Consider the following 20,974-nt stretch of genomic DNA (forward strand, 5'->3'; position numbering starts at 1 on the left):
TGTGTCCACCAGATTTTTAACAACAAAAGATGACTAAATAGTTTCAAATATGAAACGATTAAAAATAAAGAAATTTTATTGGTTAATCAACTTTTCCAAATTGCAATTCAATTGTATTCTTTGCATATTATTGTTAAAAACTGCTTACAAAGTTTATGTGTCATAGTATCAATTACTTAATCAAATGATCAGATTTTTTAAAAATTGTCAATGATGAGGGCAATACTTCCATTACTCTTTGTAAATGGGTATCCTACCTCTCTTAATAAGATGTCAATATGTGAGCTTGAAAGATTTATACCTTTTATGGTTCAGTGTTCTTTGTCAGGTGATCAGATCAAGGAACCCATCATGCCAAAGTGGTGGCCTAAAGATATTCCTTACCCAAAAGCTTTTGCAAAATTTAATAAGGAGGATGAAATGTGGAAAACAAAGCTCCAAAATTTGATCATATCCTGTTATACCCATCATGATTGTGCTTACCTTCTGCGTTTTTGCACTGATTTATCAAAACATCCAAAAGCAATTCTGAAATTTGTTAACAATTGGGATAACACAACATCTCTATATAATAAAAATACCGGAAAATTACTTGTGACTTTTAGAAATGAGAATATTATGTATGATAAGATTATTCCAGCGAGAAAAAGAAAATGGCTCAAACCCGATGGTCCTATACCTTTCAATCCTGATGGCCTTTTGGGTATATTACCATCCATGGTGGAAGAAGACCCTGTGGATATTTATCTTTGTGATAAGTGTGATATAATTTTGCATTCTTTTGAAGAAATGAAAAACCATGAAATCAAGTGTGAGGGTGATTTTGTTGCTTCAGCAGATTGCCAAGATATTGTGAATTTGGACCAAGAAAACTTTCTTAATTATTTTAAGCTGACTAGCCAAAATACTGAAAATAATCAAAATGTAACAAAAATTGGAGTTAAACCTCCTAATGAAGGAAGAAAACGCGAAGCAAGGACAAGTATTCCTCATGCATTACTGAAATGTCCTGCTATGCCATTCTCTTCACCTGCAGGAATTTTTCTGGCTAAACGATGCAGACATACTGTCTCTGATCAAACACACACAGAGCGCAGAGAGCGGACTGAAAGATATTGTGAAGCTTTTCCTCTACCTGGTACCTCTGTTGGTTCAATGCAGGATCGAAACTTCTCTTCCTCTAGGACATACCCTGTAACTTTTCGTAAATCTAGTGCTGAGTGGAAACATACTTACAAAAATCCAAAAAAAGTGGGAAAATTTTTGTTAAATTTAAGTAGCCAATTAAAATATGTTAAGTGCAGACCTGCCTCTGTTAAAGTTAAATGTACTTGTGAAGAATTTTCTAATAAAGCTTCAAATATCGTTTCTGAAATTATAAATTTGTGTTCTAGTGATGAAGAGGATTCAACACCAGATATAAATAGCCAATTAATTACCTTACAACAATCATGATAATTTTTCATTCTGTGATCTTAATTAAAGTTTTTAGTTTCATAAATTTTAAATTTCTTCTTCAAAATCTAATTTTTTTCTCAAAGACTAAGAAGTGGGAATATATATTTACTCAATTTTCTAGAGTTTTATGTTGTAAATATGCTAAAGTTTTATAATTTTTTAAGATTATGATATAAGTTTTATAATTATGAAATTTATACAAAAATGTTAGTATTAATATTATATTAAATTATAATCTGTATACATATAAATATATATATATATACATATATATATATATATATATATATATATATATATATATATATATCAAGGGAGGTGGTTTAAACGAAATGCCGATAGTAAATTATTACTTTTTTGACTTTTATATTACTATTTTGGATTGCTCATTCAAAGCTCAATGCTACTAAAATATAGTTCTTAAATGTTAAATATAAACAACACAACACTCATTTCTACACACACTTTATTTAATAATTACAGACGTTTTGAGACCATGGTATTCCTCATCTTCAGTGTAATTTCAAAACAGTAAAAATTATATACTAATACATTACTTAATATTTTATTTAAATTTTATTTTACTTTTGAAAAACGAAAGAGATGTTGGTGTTTTTTTTCCAAAAATTAAATATAATTTAAATAAAATATTAAATAATGTATTAGTATATAATTTTTACTGTTTAGAAATTACACTGAAGATGAGGCATACCATAGTCTTGAAACGTCTGTAATTATTAAATAAAGTGTGTGTAAAAATCTGAGTATTGTGTTGTTCATATTCAATGTCTAATATTCGTTCCACTCATATCACAAAATTATATATATATACATATATATATATATATATATATATGCGTGTATGTGTGTGTGTGTGTTCAAAAAATTAAGGTGAGGTTTTCAAATTTTGCAGGCAACCTGCTTCGATTATTGTTTTTGTTGTCTTGTAGCCCGAATATATGTTCAACATTTCAGGTACATAGCACTGTTTGCCATAATAAAAGGTTAAATATTAAATTATTTTGTTCAGTGATTCTGTAATAATATCCAATAGATGTCATAAAAGATAATTAAAAAAAAAATTATAGAATTAATTCCAATCAATTTATTCATAAATCCTTCCTATTTTGATTTAGTTATATATACATATGTTTTGACCTACATTAGTCAGTGAAACAAATTTGATTCATAAAATGCATCAAGTATTCTTTAAACACTGTTTTATGTTCGAACTTTTTATTACCTATGTGGCATTTGTGTGTACATATATTCAGAGTCGACATTGTATTTAAAAGCGACTGGCAAAAATACAACCTTTTTGTGAATTATTAATGAGTTATATTTTGCTTAAGTCTTAACTGTTAACTATTAAGTTTTATAAATGGAAATTTGAATACTGTTTTACTAAGACATATTATATATGCGTTTTTGACTTATACTTACTAGAGGATAGAAAACATTTTATACAATTTAAAACAAATAATTTAAGTGATGAATAAATAAAAAATATTTAAAATCCAAAAGGCACTAACAAAATACAAAATATTAGATAAAACTATTTTTTTTTTGTGACAGTTAAAAATCTTCATATTTAAATTAAGTTTTTTTTATTGTTGCTTATGTAAACCATAATCAGTTGAATCTCATTAAACATATTTCTAGTTTACAATTGTTTCGTTTATAATATTATATTTATAGAACATTAAAAACGAGAGTAATACTTTTATTGATGTATTCCTTGATCATTAGAAACTAGCTATTACATGGTTTGAGAATGGTGAAAGGAAAAATGTTTTCATGGACCCAAAGAAAATATGACAAAACAGCTAAAAAGAGATAACATAGAAACTAATAAATTTTATAATAAAATTAGAAAACATTGAAAACAATTCAAAACCAACAATTGTTGAGTAATACAAAAAATAATAAAAAATATTAAATATACAAATATTGATAATTACTGCATTTTTTTTTATTTCTTTTGTGTATAAAGTTAAGTACCATATAAACAGACCCAACAAAAATGCATGTAGTCATGGTAGTCATTGGGTTTATACAAAAACCGACTTTTCAGAAAACTGGTATTCAAACTGTAAATTTCCGGTTTTAGCCGGTTTTCGAATTTTATATAAAAAATTAATTTTTGCTCAAATATTCTGTAATAACAAAAAAAAAAATAGTGGCAAATTTAGTGTGATTTAAAGCAGTTTTTGGCTGAATTTATTTAATGTTCAACTTTATGAATAGTAAACAAATTTATTTTAATTTTAATTAGTAGAACAAAGAAATAATAGAATTGATCTGAATTAAATAACTTTGAAAATGATTATTCATTATTCATGCATCATTTTCACATATGAGATTATAAATATTTTTATGATAGATTGTATGAAAATTTTCCGAAAAAGTTGAGGACTTCTATCGATTTGTTATTTAGAAGTGTCCTTTGAACAATTGTTTACACACAAAATTTTCCGAAGTAGAAAATACTCTCTGACTCGCAACCAAACTAGGCTTAATCGTTTTTTAAAGCGTAATATAATAATTCGTAAAATTTTGTTTTTTTATTTGTGGCTTCTAGGACTTTCTTTTTTTAAAGTTCAAGTGGAGCAATTCACTACTTCAACAAGAAGTCACATTGATCTAAATTAATATATACATTGATATAATAATCTAAATTAATATATACATTTGACAAAAGATAAGATAGAACCCACGGTATTCTAATATTGTCTAGGCTAAAAACTATTACTGAAAATATCAAAACTTAATACACATCATATGTTTATCAAAAAGCATGCTATCACGACTGTATTCTCACGGCACATGACATTTTATTATCAATATATACATGAAACATAAATAAGTTGAGTTCGAATGATCAAAGCTTACACGATGTTAAAAATCAAACATGATGTTAAAATCCAAACGTTCTGGTCTTAATTCGATGAGAAATGAAAATAAACCCGACAATAAAGTTAAAACAAAGTAGATAGCCTAAGTAACTACAATAACTAATCTAAAACACTCTTTAATGTACTAATTAAACATAACTTCTTCGTAATAATATCCGCTAAGAAGGAACATTTCGCTGTGAAAGCAACTCTTTCATAGAGGTTAAGTGTTATTTTGACGTTTCACTTATGAATGACAGTTTTGATGAATGTGACAGTTTATTTATCTATGGTTTGGAGTGTACCATAGATAAAAGAAGTGTATATAGATCGTTGCCACAGAGTCTATGAATTTTAATGTTGGTATAAGGTCATGTTAACAATAAACAAACATGAAATGTCTCTGGACGCAACCGCAACATATGTCATCTGTCAAATAGCGTAGCATAAGAATAAATAACAAAAAATTACATTGCAATTGTGTATTGCGCAAATAATATATTTGATGTTAACTTAAATTGATAATGTGGAAACATGAATGCAAATTTACTATTATGCGAGAGTTTATATTTTTTCACAAGTAAATTTTATAATTCAAATCCTTTTATCAAATAATGAAGGCCATTTTCAGATGTATATTATAATTGAAAATTTGTCATTTTCATTTTTTTTAATGTACACGATTAGTTTATCTCGCTGATATGAGTTAAATTTCAGTTAAATATCTATATTTGCGTAATTATGTTGAAGCCCAGAAATTTTTCTATATAAACAATTAAACATTTTAATTGTATTGATCTTGGATCTCAAAATGAATATTATGCGAAAATTACGTGGTGGGAGCGGAGCGCATCAAGAAATTGCTGACAATGGATCTTCAGGACATACACAACTAGGATTAATGCATCTTAAGAAGTTATATACAGAATATAGTCATCCGAGTCATCCCCTCACTGAATCAGAACGAGATGATAAACTTTATAATATGCTACCTCTATTTTGCAAAGTAAATAGATTCACCCTAATTATTCTAATATAAAATTTAAATTCCAAAATATTATTTACTTTCAAACCTAAATTAATGTGCACTTATTATTTAATCTATCAGCTGGTTTAACAGATTTATTTGGGGGATACATGTACATTTGGTAATTTGTTATGCAGAAGTATTTATTTGTAACATAAGTGACTACATTGAAATAAGTGGAATTTGTAAGAAAAAAAGTTTTAATTTCACTGTTTATATATGCATAATTGCTGTGAATGTGTGATTAGTACATATAGTATTAACATATGTTATGTGCAGTTGTTTTATATTGATGAGGCTATGTAATGGAACAAAATTGATTTTATGTTTATAGATTTTGAATCCTTAATGAAAAACTCCATATTTGTAAGAATAAGAATAATATATTATAATTTTTAGGTTTTTGAGTCTAGTCCAGCATATGATATGAGTGAAAAATTTTGGGATGTACTATCATTTACGCAACAAGTATCCCGATTAATTGTGTCAGAAATACGAAAAAGAGCCTCTAACCAAAGTACTGAGACTGCTAGTTGCGCTATTGCCAGATTCTTAGAAGCCGAAAATTATGAAGAATGTAGTAATGGATGGATGCTTCTCAGTGCTTTAAATATATTGGCTGCTGGAGATCATACTTTGATACAAGTATATTTATATATTTATTTTGATTATCATTTTGACAATAAATCATATTTGAATTAATTCAGGCAATAATTCATTGAATTAATAATTTAAACAAGCATTGATAAATATTTGTTTTGTATATGTTTCCGGAATTCTACATATATTATCATTCAGATAAAAATTTCACTAAACAATAAATTTTTAAAGTTTTATTTCTAGATGTGTGATAAGACATATGCAGTTCTCTAAATGCATAAAACACTTTACTTATTTGACACATTGTTACATAATGATTAAAGCAAACACTATGAATTTAGTATTAGTTCTAACTTAATTGCAAATAAACAATTATGCAAACAATATTTTTTGAAAAACCTAGAAATAACATTGCATCAGTGCGTTCAAATTGCATGTGCTTTGGTGGTCAGAATTATAATTTTGACAATGATTTCTGAATATATTTTATTTGACATGTAACTTATTTCTAAATTTAAAGTAATTAAATTATTTTTTTTTACAGGTCATGACAAATTCTTCAGTACCATCTACTTTAGTGAAATGTTTGTATCTTTTCTTTGATCTACCAGAAATTGTAGTATCGGTTTCTGATGTAAAATCAACTGATGGAAATATTCCATTACATGAAAGAAGATCTATGCTACAAAAAATATTTGCACAGGTACATTTGAATAGATATCAATAAAAGTAAATTTGTAAATAATGTAGCAAAAGCAAACTTTCTCTTGGAATGAACTAAGCACGTTGAGCGGGGTATCACTGTATATACATATCTATATATATATATATATATATATATATATATATATATATATATATATATATATATATATTTATACACATAGTTATGCATATTATATATATATATATATATATATATATATATATCTTCTATATAGATAAAAATAAGTCAAGTTTACTTCCTGACGAAATAACTCCAGAACGCACAAACCGATTTCGACAATTTTGCATTTGTTGGAAAAGTATCGGGCTCCGCAAGGTTTATAGCTAAGAAAATTAGTGGTGCATGACATCGTATCCTAATGCAAATTGCTGGAAATTCAGGCACCGTAATTAAAAATTCGAGTAATAAAAACAATAAATAATTGTTTTAAATAGTTTCAAATAGATTATCTTCTATATATATAAAAATAAGTTGGGTTTTCCTGCCTGACAAAATAACTTCAGAATGCATGAACCGATTTCGACAATTTTGCATTCCTTGGAAAGGTCTCGGGCTCCGCAAGATTTATAGCTAAGAAAATGAGTTGTGCATGGCATCGTGCCTTAATGCAAGCTGCTGGAACTTCACGCACCGTAATTAAAAATTCGAGTAATGACATTAGTGAGAATTATCAGAATTATGCTTGGTTAAGTCAACGAGCAATTCTTGCCGCAAAGAATAATGATGTACACGCACTGAATTTCACCATTCAATCAAAAATTGCTGGCGATTTGGTGACATACCAATGATTCTAACTGGTCTTCCGTTTGACTTCAAATGATTGCAATTTCCAGTTCGCCTTGCGTTTGCAATAAGAAGTCTCAAGGCCAATCGCTTAGTGTTTGCGGGATAAATTTCAAATAGATTACTTAGAAAATCATTGTTTTTCACATGGGCAGTTATATGTTGCCTGTTTACGAGTTGGAAAACCATCCGCTTTGTTTGTGTTAACGTCAGACCATAAAACAAAAAATGTGGTTTACCAAGGAGCACTTCAATGAAATGGATAATTTGCGGATTCACTTTCATTTACTTAGAGAAGTTCAACTAAAAAACACTTCATTTTTGTAATCGGAATAAATTCATTACTGTTGTATAAAAAAATCAAATTTTTCCTTTTCAAATATAAAACAAACAAAAAATTTCTTCATCTTTCTCACGAAACCATCTGGTGGCGAAACGGAGTTCGTCGGGTTTGCTAGTATATATATATATATATATATATATATATATATATATATATTTATACAAGTTCAATCACAGTCAATATATTTATAATTTTTCACATTTCTTTGGTTAGGTTTTAGTTCGTTTGTGCAGTCATTCTTTTCCAGCAGAAGAACTAGCCAGAATGGATGATTTAACTTTGTTATTTTCTGCCATAACATCAGTTTGTCCACCTCATAATGTTATGTGGAGAAAATCTGCTGCTGAAGTGTTAACAACATTATCTCGTCATGGGTTAACACAATCTGTTGTGAACTACATTCATAGTAAGAATATTCAGCTTTTATATTTATAAAATAATTTATAATCAAATATAGCAATATATTATTCTTGAAATCTTTTGTTTGCTGAATCTCACCTCAATTTAAGTGTTTAACTTACTTATCTTTATTTACATTCTGTCTATAGATTTGAATTTTAATAAAATGAATATAATTATAAAAGAATCTGGCGGAATCACAGTTTATATTTTTATGTAGATAATTCATTATATACTTTCATTAGTATGGCTTGTTATCATACCCTACCATTTCCAACAAATCCAATCCAATTATAAATAAATAATTTCAATCGATATAAAGAATAGAATTTAATGGTGTATAATATTCTAATCTATCATATTGCAGATAAAGGCTGTGTAGCGCTATGCATTGATAACATGCAAAGAGTTCCAGAGCTCTCCCCTTTGGAATTAGTTGAAATGTTTGTTTCGGTTTTCTGCTTTCTGAAGGATTCAAGTGATGTTTCTCAAATGTTATTGGAGGATTTTAGAGCATGTCACGGATACTTGTTTTTATCAGAATTTTTACTAAAGTATGTATAATATAATAATAATCTACATGCTGTATGTATTTTTTTTTTCATTTTTTTTTTTGTTATGATTTTATTTGCAGACACAGCAAAAATGTAGATGTAGATCCATCAAAGGATGGGTAAGGTTTGTTAAAATGTACATAAATACATATAATTATTTTATATATTCTTTGTTTTACTTTACTATAATTTTTCATTTTGTTTATTTGAATTTATTTAATATTTTATTGAAATTTGAATAGCAAATATATGTAGCATATTTATTTATTTTTATTAATTGATAGGTTAGAACAAGAGAGAGAAAAATGTGCAGAGGCAAATGCAGCAATACGCAATCTAGTGCTTATGGTTGCTTCTTTATGTATGTGTGGTTTTAATGAACTCAAACCTAGTCAAACAGCTGTTGGTTCTTTATTTCAACTTTCTGGGTAGTTACATTAATTAAATCTTTCTAGTTGTTTTTTATTGTATTGTATTTTTTATTAATTTTTGAATTAATTTTGATTGTTAATTTTTTAATTGATTTTTTAGGTTTACGCTTCCTCAACCTACTGGCTCAGGAGTCAGCGTCAGGAACATTCAAGCATTTCAGGTTAGTAATTATAATATATAATCATATTCGTGGTAAATGTGATATATACGATATATATAAAAATGGATGTAAGCCTGTTTATCTTAGGTATTACTTCATGGAGGGGGTAGGGAATTATTGCCATCCACTCATTTTTATGAAGATTGCAAGTCTGTTAACATTTCAGTAGCAAATGTGTTTATGGCCCCCTCCACAGCAACTCGGCATACTTATGAATCACTCATAAGTTAATATACTTATTGGTTAAGTCAATTATTTACACATGTCGGGAAGTTCATGTAACTTACATTAAGGCAAAATGCCACTTTCAACTAGTTATTGTATTGGATCAATTTTCTTATTTTTTTTTTTTTAATGCAAGTTTGCAAAATACATGCATGCAACTCTTAATTTTCACTTTTCTACCACACTTCCCAATTTCATTAATGATTTTTAGCCTGATAGGTAACTGGTTTTTCACTGAATTTCGATTCAGATGTTACAAAATGAAGAAAAAGATTTTTTCCATGATACATTTTATCTTTATTATGGATTCATCAACTTCATTTAAAATATTTCTTCTTACGTTTACAGGTTCTTCAAACAGTATTTATCAAATCAACAAGTACAGCATTATGCTGTACCATACTTGATGCAATTTCTAGTGTGTATCATTCTGATAATGCAAATTATTTTATTCTGGAAAGTCAAAATACATTAAGTCAATTTACAGAAAAAATACACTATAAGACTCCACAGATTCAGGTACTTATTAATCATTAAATTATTTAATTTTACTTATTAATCATTTAATTATTAATAATCATTAAATATTATTAAATCATTCATTTAATAAGATTTTCTGACCTACAATATTTAATATAAATTCTAGGAAAAGTTTTTTGATATCATAGAGTTTATAGTATTTCAATTAAATTTCGTGCCATGTAAAGAGTTAATATCTATGTCATTACTACTTAAAAGTAACAATTCAAGCAGTTGCAGTATTAGATGTATAAAAACCTTGCTCAATATTCTAAAGTAAGTTAAATTAAATTAATTGAAGTATTTTGTTTGCTCTACACATTCATTTCTCAATGTTATTATATGACTTTTTAGGCATAATTCTATATTTAAAGATGTATATAGAGAAGTGGGTATGTTAGAAGTATTTGCAACATGTTTAACTAGATATTCCAGTTTTTTGAGTGAGAAAAGATCATCAATTGTTGGAAATATTGAGGAACATGAACAATTAGGAGTGTTAACCATGGAAGCTCTTACCATATTATTAAATGGAAATACAAATAATGCAAATGTATTCAGAGAATGTGGTGGAGCAAAATGTGTTCATGCTATGGTGATGCATTCTGGGTGCAGAAGTCAGGTTTTAGGTTAGCAACATTATAAATCTTATTGTGATATTTACTATCAATATGTTAAATGCAGCTCTTTCATAATAAATTAGTAATATTTTTTCTGTGATTGTTTTAGGCATTATTAGAGAATTAATGTTAAATATTGGAGGTGATGATGATATGGCAACTCTGTTAGGAACACTACATTCATCTCCAGCTGATGCTTTAGTACTTAAAGGACATATTTTAAAAGCATTGTTAAGTTGTCTCAGAGATTCTCATAGAACTCGCACAGTTTTTAGAAAGGTTTGTATTATTTTATCTGATTGTTTTAAAATGTTTAATGCTTTTAAATAATGTAGGTTTTTATTGTTTTGCGTACTATATATTTATATTTATATATACGAGGTGTGTTCAAAAAGTACCCGGAATTACTAATAATTAAATTTGGCGGGTCTGGAGTGTCTGATTGTCAAAATTTTTTTTTTATTGTGTTGGTATACATGCCCCTAAAGTATGATGAAATTTTCAGCTATATTCACTGTTTACTTTGTCTGTGGTAGTCGCTAAGGTTCGACGTGTTTTTCTGAGCTCGGCGATTTTTACAATGGAAGAATTGAAAAGTCAAAGAATTTGTATTAAATTTTGCGTAAAAAATGAAATAAAGTGTTGCAAAGTGCAAAAATTCACCAGATATGGCTCCGTGTGACTTTTTCCTATTCCCAAAGTTGAAGAGACCCATGAAAGGACGGCGGTTTTCCTCGATTGAAGAAAATCGCTGAGAGTGCTCAAGGACATATCAAAAAGTGAATATCAAGGGTGCTTCGAAAATTGGAAAAAACGCTGGCATAAGTGTATTATATCTGGGGGGGACTACTTTGAAGGGGACCACATTAATGTAGACGAATAAATAAATATTTTTTTGAAAAAACGAAAATTCCGGGTACTTTTTGAACAGACCTTGTATATATATATATATATATATATATATATAAATGTATTGTAATGTATATGTATATATATTTATATATATATATATATATATATATATATATATAATGTATTGTAATGTATATGTATATATATATATATATATATATATTGTAGAGTTTTGAACAAGAATCCAAAAAGTAATAAAAAACAAGAAAAGTTTTTTAATAAACAATTTCTTTATTTATTTATTTATTTACTGTCGACGTTTCAGAACTAGGTACGTTCCATCTTCAGGACATCTGTTCAAGAAACATGATCTTGATGAGATTTAAGCAAACAATATGTTTAAGAAAAGAAAATAGATTTTTCTTAAATAATAAATTAGTTGAAAAAATAATAATGTACAGAAATATGATAATATGATCAAAATGAAAATCATAAAAATAAATGAGTGGATTATCTAACAGGATATTAAAAATGATAAAAAAATTTTTGAAAGTTATGGAATTTTTTTTTAGAAAAGGTTAATGACAAAAATTTTGAAGTTATGTCAAGTTTGAATATATGTCAGCACTTTTTCACTAAACAAGATATTTACAAGAAATGAATTTATGAGTTAACTCATAAATTCATTTCTTGTTAATATCTTGTTTATATCTTGTTTAGTGAAAGAGTGCTAACATATATTCAAACATACAGGTAGTTAATTCAATTTTTGTCATTAACCTTTTCTAAAAAAAATTTCCATAACTTTCAAAAAAAAATTTATCATTTTTAATATCCTGTTAGATAATCCACTCATTTATTTTTATCATTTTCATTTTGATCATATTATCATATTTCTGTACATTATTATTTTTTCAACTAATTTATTATTTAAAAAAAATCCATTTTCTTTTCTTAAACATATTGTTTGCTTAAATTTCATCAAGATCATGTTTCTTGGCAGATGTCCTGAAGATGGAACGTACCTAGTTCCGAAACGTCGACAGTAAATAAATAAATAAATTAAGAAGTTGTTTATTAAAAAACTTTTCTTGTTTTTTATTACTTTTTGGATTCTTGTTTGAAACTCTACAAAATATACACAAATCCAAGACTCTACCATTTTATATATATATATATATATATATATATATATATATATATTAGGGTGGTCCTTAATATAGACATTTTCGAATTTCCTTGCTCCCAAGGGCTCCAAATTGATAAAAAACAATTCTCTCAAAGTTTTAGCTCTTAATATTATTTTTTAGATAGTGCGCAATTTAATCAAAGTTTTGTATAGAAATAGCATGAAAAATTTTTCACAAATTTTAAAAATGTTTTTAGATATAATTTAGCAAACAAATGAATGAGTTATATTCAAAATTTGTCGCTAAGTTATACCTTAAAAAATTTTTATTTAATTTTCAAAATTTTTTCCATACTATTTCTCTACGAAGCTTGATTGAATTGCACTCCATCTAAAAGTTAATATTAAGAGCTAAAACTTTCAGAGAATTGTTTATTATCAATTTGGAACTATTTGAGCCCCTGGGAGCAAGAAAAGTTGTAAATGTCCTTCTTAAGGACCAGCCTAATATATATATATATGTTTATTTATCATTACATAGGTTGGTGGATTTTTATATGTAACAAGTATTTTAGTATCTTTGGATGGAAAGTTAGCCGAGGATAAATATAACTCAGAACTAATAAAATTACTTTATACTGTATTTTACACAATCAGTACAGCTATGAGATTTGAACCTGCCAATGCTAAAATATTTCATAATGAGGTAATTTTCTTACAAGTTATGTTCAATTACGAATATTTTATTATGAAGTTAATAATTGTTTGTTTTTCAGATTTGCATGTCTAGTCTTTCTGATACCTTACGTTTATTGGGCTGTTTTAGCAGCGATCAATTTATAAATGAAAGTAAAGAATCAATATCTCATAATCTTAGTGGGACTTTTCATCAGTTATTTACTGGAAATTTATTGGAGCCAGTGTATGTTTATTAGTTTATGTGTGAAGTTTTTGCTGATATATAACATAGAAATATATTCATTCTAGATTGCAACCAAGTATTCCAATGCCCTTAAATAATTGTTGTATAATTATGAGATTTCTATATGATGTAGCTCTGGATTCATTTGATAAACCAAATTTTTCTGCTATCAAGTCCCCAAATTTTGTGAGGCCTAATATATCGCAAGAGGTATAACTTTATAAATTTATTTAGATATATGGAATGGTGTTAATCAATGCTTTTTTTTAAATATTTTTTTTACTATTTAGTCAGTGGATTTACCTGGAAATTTGTCACGGTCAAATGTAAGTTCTCTGGATTTAACTCCTCCTGCTCCGGAACCGGTTATCATACATCCTGGAGTTGTCATAGTCATGATACAACTTTTGCCCTCTTTGAAAAATGAAGATAATCCACAACTGGCTTTAGTTCTTCAATGCTACATTGCAGAAGTTATTAAATCTCTTGTGAGGAGGTATGCAAAATTGTATCCAAATGCAACAACTAATTTTACCTTGTATTTCAAGTTTGTTTCGATTTTATTGAATTGTATTTCTCATTTTTAACTTCTATTGATTTTAGTGAAAGAAATCAGCAAGTGATGTGTGAAGCAGGCTTGGCCTGTAAATTATTGAGTGTATGCAGATTAGCATTAGAAGATGAAGATCATCCATTACATGTACCATTGCAGTATATGCTTGAAAGATTAGCAGCACAATCTTTGGAGCCAAAAGATTTGCGGTTAGCAAACTAAGATCAATTGATTGGATTATATTCAGTGAACATATACAGAATTTTGTTACACCAATATATTAAATAACGCAAATTTTATATTTGTATGATATAATACGCTTTAATAATATATCATTTCTATATTTTTTTTATCAACAGAGAGTTTTTGAGATTGGGGAGTCCATTGCAGTGTGTTCTTCCAACGCAGCGTACAGCTTTAGATTTTGGAGGTCCTGTTCCTTTAACGAGAATTAAAACTTTGGTTTCTATGACAACTCCAAAAGATTTTCGTGCTCATGGATCTTGCACAATGCCACCTTTTGTTGAAATGGATATGTCGGCTGAAGGATTTGGTTGTCTTTACCTGCCAAGTATTGCTCCACAAAATGCTGTTATACCAAGTGTAGTACAAACAGGCGATGCAACAATAATTGGCGGCATTGGTGGAGGTAGTTTGAAAATTATTTATATCAAAAAAATTTACACTATAAATATAATAAGTGAAAAATTCTGTAAAGGACGAGAACATCATTTCATTAAAACAATAACCATCCACAAGAAATGTAGCCAATTTAATTTCATTAAACATTGTTTTGTTTAGTTAGTAAGTTCATATGATTTTTAAGAAAAAGCTAACCTGACATATTTAGAATCATTTATGAACTTAATTTTTTGCATTTCTTATTTTTACTAATTATTAATTGCTTTTATTAATTTTGAAAGCAGCTTCTACTAATATACTGTTTTTTTCTTCTAGGGGATAGAATATTTCCACCCCAAACTGGTTTATCATACTCAGCATGGATTTGTGTGGATAAATTTTCAGATCCTAGAACTGATCCACACTGTGTCCGTTTATTAACTATTGTCAGAGGTCTTAACAATGCTCGTGATGATAATCTTGTTTGTTTAGCCGTTGTTTTGTCTGCCAGGGATAAGGCAATAATAGTTTCTACACATGAAACTATTGTACCACATAGTAAGTTTAGAACTGAATTAGAACTTTTATTGTAAATTGACTTAAAATGCATTTTTGTTTTTCTATACAGATGTAGGAGAATGGGAACCAGAAGGTACAGGAGAATTTGGTGTTCGAGTTTGGTGCCCCGATCTTTTACATGAGGGCCAGTGGCATCATTTAGTAATAGTATTAAATCGAGCAGTTTTAAAAAATTCTTCATTTTCCTTGTATTTGGATGGGCAGCATATGCACACACAAAAGTTGCATTACATTGCTCAAAATCCTGGAGGTGGACCTTCCAATTTAAATTCGCCATGTTCTGTTTTTGCATATATTGGTACACCACCTGCTTGGCGCAGATATTCAAAACTGTGCTGGAAACAGGGTTCTTGTCATCTTGTGGAAGATGTAAATATTAATTAATATGTTATATATATATTAGTCATCCCAGTGAAGCTTACTATATGCAATAATTTATAATAAGCAAATTAATTGTAAACATAAATGAATTATTATTCTTATTACTATAACATTTTATATTTGATCAGCTTTATTTTATATTCACACATTTTAGGTTTTGAGTGCCCAAATTGTTATGACTTTGTATCGCTTGGGGCCGCATTACATGGGATCATTGCAGGCCCCTGAACTTAGTAATTTGTCAGAAGGAGCAGCTCCGCTTGTTGCTGAGGAGAAAGTAGTTTTTGGATTAAATGCTCGAGCAATGACACAACTCACTTTAGCCAAGATAAGAAAAGTAGAGAAAATAAAAATTATGATATTTATTTATTACACAAAACCTAAATAATAAAATGTGTTTTTATTTAGATTTACAGCAGAGCAGATAATAAAGCTATTGCGAAGCAATTGGGTATGTCGTCACATGAAAATTATACACCAATTAAAATTCTGCACAATTCTGCAGGCCATTTGGTGGGATCAGCCAGAAGCTTGGGTGGTGTTGTAGTTGGCTATTTGGGTGTCCGTGTTTTCTGCCCTAGACCTGTAGCAACCATGGTAGTATTACTATTTTGAATATGTAATCTATCAAAATGAGCTGGGATCAAATCTTTTTTTTTTATAATTTTGGTTTGAATAGAGAAGTTTTTAACATAAATGTTGATAAGAGTGGATAATTATATGTTGAGATAATTTTTATTTTTCAGGTTGACACAGTTGGAGGTTGTTCTGTTCTGTTGGGAGTAATTGCTATGGCACAAGATATTGAAAGTCTTTATGCGGGTGTGAAGGCTACAGTGTGTGTTGTAAGATCTAACAAAACAGCTCAAATGGAAATGGATAGAGGTAGAGGCTATCAGACTCTAGCAATGCTCTTAAGAAGGAAGAAACATCTGCTTAATTCACACATTCTTCATCTCACATTTAGTCTAGTTGGTACTGTAGATAGTGGAAGAGAAACTTCTGCTATTCCAAATATTATCGCCTTTCAGGTAAAGTGAAAGCGTGTTTATAGTCTTGTTTAGTGTTTGTAATGGTTATCATTAAAAAAAAAATGTTTAACAAAACTTTGTACCTATTAAGTTATATTATTTTACTTGGATCAACATAGTAGTAACTCAATATTTTTTTATATAATATTATCATTTTAATGTTTCGGAAACTAAGTTTCAAATTTTTATACTAATAAGTTATTTGAAAAGAATTTAGTTCCAGGTAACATATGAAAAAAGTTAATTTATGTTTTATAGGATTTGTTGTGTGATCTTGATGTGTGGAATGAAGGCCCTCCCGGTGATTTACTAAGGTCTCTATTAGAACACCTTTATGAATTAGCTGCTGAATCTAGTGAAAAAAGAACAAATTTGAAAATCATGCGGGATTTGCAAGTACATATAAGCCATATTAATGATAATAAAATAATCCTATAAGAATAATATTATTTTTTTGTTTACATTAGCTTGTGACAAAATTACTTCACATAATGGGCGATGTGCAAGTTGCATCAACTCGACAAGTATTGTTTTCGTTATTATCAGTTTTACTTAGTGGTCAGCCTAAAGCAAGTGATTTATTAATTTTTGGACAGTTTATTGCTTCCATGCTACCTTGTCAATTACAAGTAACTGAAAAGAGAGATAATGAAAACGAAATTGAAGAAGAAAATATTGTATTAAGAAATAAATGTTTACAGGTTTGTTTTATTCGTTTAAGGCTTTGTGTACACGAGCATTTGAACTCAAGATTTGAATTCTAATTTTAGATTCTACATTCTTTATTATTTACTATTAGAAATACTGTAAATCATCTTTTATGCGAAGAAATTGCCCGGGTTTTGGGTTTTGATTGGATATTACTAATGCTTCAACCAAACTTGCATTCCTCAACTGTTGTTTGTGGTCTAAGAATCTTATTGGTGTTATGTTCAAATGCATCATTAGTTCACAGGTTTGATTTTATTTAATTAAGGTTTTACATAGATGACTATATATTATTATATTTATATTATAAATTAATATATCATTTTTATTGTGTTCATAGATTTAGGGATGGAGTCAGCAATGGTGGGTGGTTGCGGTACACTGAATTAGTTGCACAAAGCAAAACTTCTGTGGTATTAGGGAGCAAAGTAAATCAAATGATAACTGATCATCGAGATGTCAAGTTTGATGCATTTCATGTGCCAGGCTTTCAACATCTTTGTTGGTAAAGATTTTATACACTGTTATTGTTTGTGTGACTATATTTATAATAAATTTATTTTTCAGGCTCTTGCCCCATCATTTAGAAGTGTCTAGTTTATATTTCTTACTTACTGCATTAATGCTTGGACAACCAATTAAACATTTACCAGCTGATACAAAGTTTACTTTGAGTACCCTGTGGGAATTTTTATGGGGCTTATCATTGTCTACACAACCTGTGAGTTCAGTAGCCTCAAAGGTGAACATATCACTTGAAGCAACGGTTTGCCTTCTGGTAATGGTTAAAAGTGTTGTACATAGTGAACCAAATTCTATTCCTGAATGGCTTCTTGATTATCCAGTTGCAATTATTCAGGTAAAAAAGCAAATCATAGTAGGTGCATTGGTGCCCCAACCTGAACGTCAAGCCGAAATGGGCTGATAGCCCTGAAAAAAAATTCAAAAAACAAAAAATATCTCATGTGGTTTGGAAATTATGAGCTGCAGTAAAATGTACTAGTAAAAATTATGTCATTTAATAATTTTTATTTTTTTACTCTATATAATAAAATATTGAGTATTTTGACATTTTACAATTCCGATTAAATGCGCGTTTTTGATTGTGGTACTAGAAATGTTGATCACTGTTACAGTTCCAAAGTTTAAACAAACAAAATTAGTAAAAATTAACCACAATAACTGAAAAATGATCATAATTTCACCAAAGCTACAGGTTGCACTTAAAAGCTTATAATTTCCAAATAACTTGAGTTATTTTTTTTCTAATTATTTTCAGGACTGTTAAGGCCAATACTATTACCCTGTTTTGGCTTGACGTCAAGGTCTGGGACACCCAGTATATATATAATGGCAATCAATGGTATCACAACCAATAGAATATGTCCGCAATGCTAAGGACCAGGTATAAAACCAGTATATATTCACTTGCATTTTGCCATCCAGAAAACAATATCATTTAGTGTAAATATAGTATGTAAACATTTATAATATTATCAATCTGTGTTTATCTACATATATTTTTATGAACATAAAATAACAAAGTGTAGTAATAGAACACACAACAATAAAAACCATGAATTTCTCTTAAAAATTTAATATAAAAACATAAGTTTCGGCAATAGCATGAGCCTTTAATCAAAATTTTTTGATTCTGATAATAACTGTACAATTACCAATAACCCATGTTATGAGGATATGACATAAAACAACATAAGTTCTACCGCTCACCATCAAATTCAGGGTTTTACACACATACCCCCACCTCACACATATATATGTATATATATATTAATTATTTATTATTCCACAGGTTTTATTTTCTTTATACCACAATCTCCCAGATTTTATGTTGATCATAATGTCTGTTGAGGTAATAAATGTGATGGCTTCGATTTTATTTCCCATGCCATTGTCAAATTCAAATAGTGAAAGGAGTTCTGGTGCTTCAACCCCTCATGAGGAGTCTGCAAATTCAGATGGGCCGATTCATGTGCAGATAACAGAAAAATCGCAACCATTAACTGAACATCCTGTCAGAAAATTTGTAATGGATTTTTTTAGAGTGATTATTGTTGATTCTTTGACATTGACAGTTACAGGAAAATCAGCACCTGTGAGTTGATAACTGATTTATTGCTTGATATTAATGTATAAGTATTGAACTCAATGTGTTATTTTTCAAATTTTTGGGAGAGATGTAAATATTGTAATTTTTTATATTATTCTTCTACAAAGTTATTCAGATTTAACATATATTAGCAGAGTACTTTATTTCAGACAATAAGACAAATTAGATGTAATTTTTGAAAAATGCATAGACCGATATATGATTGAAATTCTAGTAGTTTATACTTTATTCTTTGTTTTACATTGTAATAAATTTCTTAACTGAATTTAATTATTTGTTAGGTTATCGACTTAGTGTTAGACGCATCACCTGATCATTCATCCTCATCGCAACAAACTACTTATCAAAGTGAAGTTTTATCAACAGTCATGGAACATCTACTGACCGCCGAAATGTTTGTGGGCGAACAGTCTACATTGCCAATAATTCCTTTGGCTCAATCCAGTTCTCAAAATGTAGCTCCTAATGTGTTTTATCTCACAGCAAGAATAGTAGATAAAATGTGGCAAGGAAACTTAACGAAGGACCCTCATGAAGTATTTGACTTTGTAGTAAAATTAATTATGCAAAGCAAAAAGAGATCTAATACATTTAATATTGAAGGATTGTATCATTGTTTAAACCGAATAATTCTATATTTATTGTCCAGAGCTACTGATTCAGTGGCTGATCAAATGTCAGTATTGGAGGCATTGCATAAACTAACAACTCATAGGCTTTTGATTTTTGGAGCAGGCAATCATGAATTAGATTTTATAGGATGTTTGACTTATTGTTTACTTCAGCTGACAGCAGATATGAGAATAATGCTAGATACTGCCATGCGTACGACATGGCATGTGAATCCTACTAGTGAACTGGAGTGTAGAGATGATCGTTTGAATCAGCATCAGGGTAGAAATTTAATGGCTGGTGCAGCTTTGAGGGTTTGGGAAGAATTATATGTATGCAAAAAACCTGCTATAGAAGAAGTGTTCAAGGTGATTGTCTATGTACACCTTTTAATCAAGAATTTTGTTTGGTTTATTTGCAAATTGTTTATAAATAAACAGCTAAAAGTAATAAAATTTTTACAAGAGTGTGTATTAGAATTATATTTAGATATTTGTTTCAATTATTATTTCATATGCTTTGATAAATGCATTTTTTAAGGCGTCTTTACCTCAACCAGTTGGCAATTCAAGAGCACCAGATTTAGTAGCTGTACGAGACCAGGTTTTTGAATCTGCAGTTAAATTATGGTTGAACTATATAGATGCTGAACGCAAAGCTACATACAGGTAGTATATCAAACATTTTTTTGATCTAACTCTGACTATTAGAATG

At 28.8% G+C, this 20,974-nt stretch overlaps 2 protein-coding genes across 2 annotated transcripts in view; both read left to right on the top strand.

Moving 5' to 3' along the window:
• Positions 1-165: 165 nt before the first annotated feature.
• LOC113375089 lies at positions 166-1,455 on the top strand. Its single transcript, XM_026615037.1, has one exon. The coding sequence runs from the start codon at positions 211-213 to the stop codon at positions 1,453-1,455; it is 1,245 nt and encodes a 414-aa protein (XP_026470822.1). The 5' UTR covers positions 166-210.
• Positions 1,456-4,975: 3,520 nt separating this feature from the next.
• The window catches only part of LOC113376565 (WD repeat and FYVE domain-containing protein 3), a 36,784-nt gene continuing 20,785 nt past the window's right edge, over positions 4,976-20,974 (top strand). The window contains exons 1-30 of the mRNA XM_026616525.1: positions 4,976-5,358; positions 5,779-6,024; positions 6,524-6,682; positions 8,046-8,238; positions 8,599-8,785; positions 9,070-9,213; positions 9,317-9,377; positions 9,951-10,121; positions 10,249-10,397; positions 10,476-10,750; positions 10,851-11,020; positions 13,264-13,428; positions 13,499-13,644; positions 13,710-13,854; positions 13,935-14,140; positions 14,248-14,406; positions 14,557-14,846; positions 15,155-15,376; positions 15,447-15,766; positions 15,933-16,115; positions 16,187-16,375; positions 16,525-16,809; positions 17,068-17,205; positions 17,277-17,510; positions 17,580-17,764; positions 17,858-18,022; positions 18,085-18,376; positions 19,331-19,633; positions 19,930-20,628; positions 20,801-20,928. Of these exons, the coding sequence (XP_026472310.1) occupies positions 5,164-5,358; positions 5,779-6,024; positions 6,524-6,682; positions 8,046-8,238; positions 8,599-8,785; positions 9,070-9,213; positions 9,317-9,377; positions 9,951-10,121; positions 10,249-10,397; positions 10,476-10,750; positions 10,851-11,020; positions 13,264-13,428; positions 13,499-13,644; positions 13,710-13,854; positions 13,935-14,140; positions 14,248-14,406; positions 14,557-14,846; positions 15,155-15,376; positions 15,447-15,766; positions 15,933-16,115; positions 16,187-16,375; positions 16,525-16,809; positions 17,068-17,205; positions 17,277-17,510; positions 17,580-17,764; positions 17,858-18,022; positions 18,085-18,376; positions 19,331-19,633; positions 19,930-20,628; positions 20,801-20,928 (6,404 nt within the window). The 5' untranslated portion in view covers positions 4,976-5,163. The remainder of the gene's footprint in view (positions 5,359-5,778; positions 6,025-6,523; positions 6,683-8,045; positions 8,239-8,598; positions 8,786-9,069; positions 9,214-9,316; positions 9,378-9,950; positions 10,122-10,248; positions 10,398-10,475; positions 10,751-10,850; positions 11,021-13,263; positions 13,429-13,498; positions 13,645-13,709; positions 13,855-13,934; positions 14,141-14,247; positions 14,407-14,556; positions 14,847-15,154; positions 15,377-15,446; positions 15,767-15,932; positions 16,116-16,186; positions 16,376-16,524; positions 16,810-17,067; positions 17,206-17,276; positions 17,511-17,579; positions 17,765-17,857; positions 18,023-18,084; positions 18,377-19,330; positions 19,634-19,929; positions 20,629-20,800; positions 20,929-20,974) is intronic.

Source organism: Ctenocephalides felis, unplaced genomic scaffold (assembly GCF_003426905.1).
Source record: "Ctenocephalides felis isolate EL2017-DRISC unplaced genomic scaffold, ASM342690v1 CF-g0.4_SCAFFOLD_01886, whole genome shotgun sequence".
Classification (NCBI taxonomy): domain Eukaryota; kingdom Metazoa; phylum Arthropoda; class Insecta; order Siphonaptera; family Pulicidae; genus Ctenocephalides; species Ctenocephalides felis.

Excerpts from the sequence above, each read along its gene's own strand:
- LOC113375089 (XM_026615037.1), top strand. The coding sequence starts at position 211 with ATGATGAGGGCAATACTTCCATTACTCTTTGTAAATGGGTATCCTACC.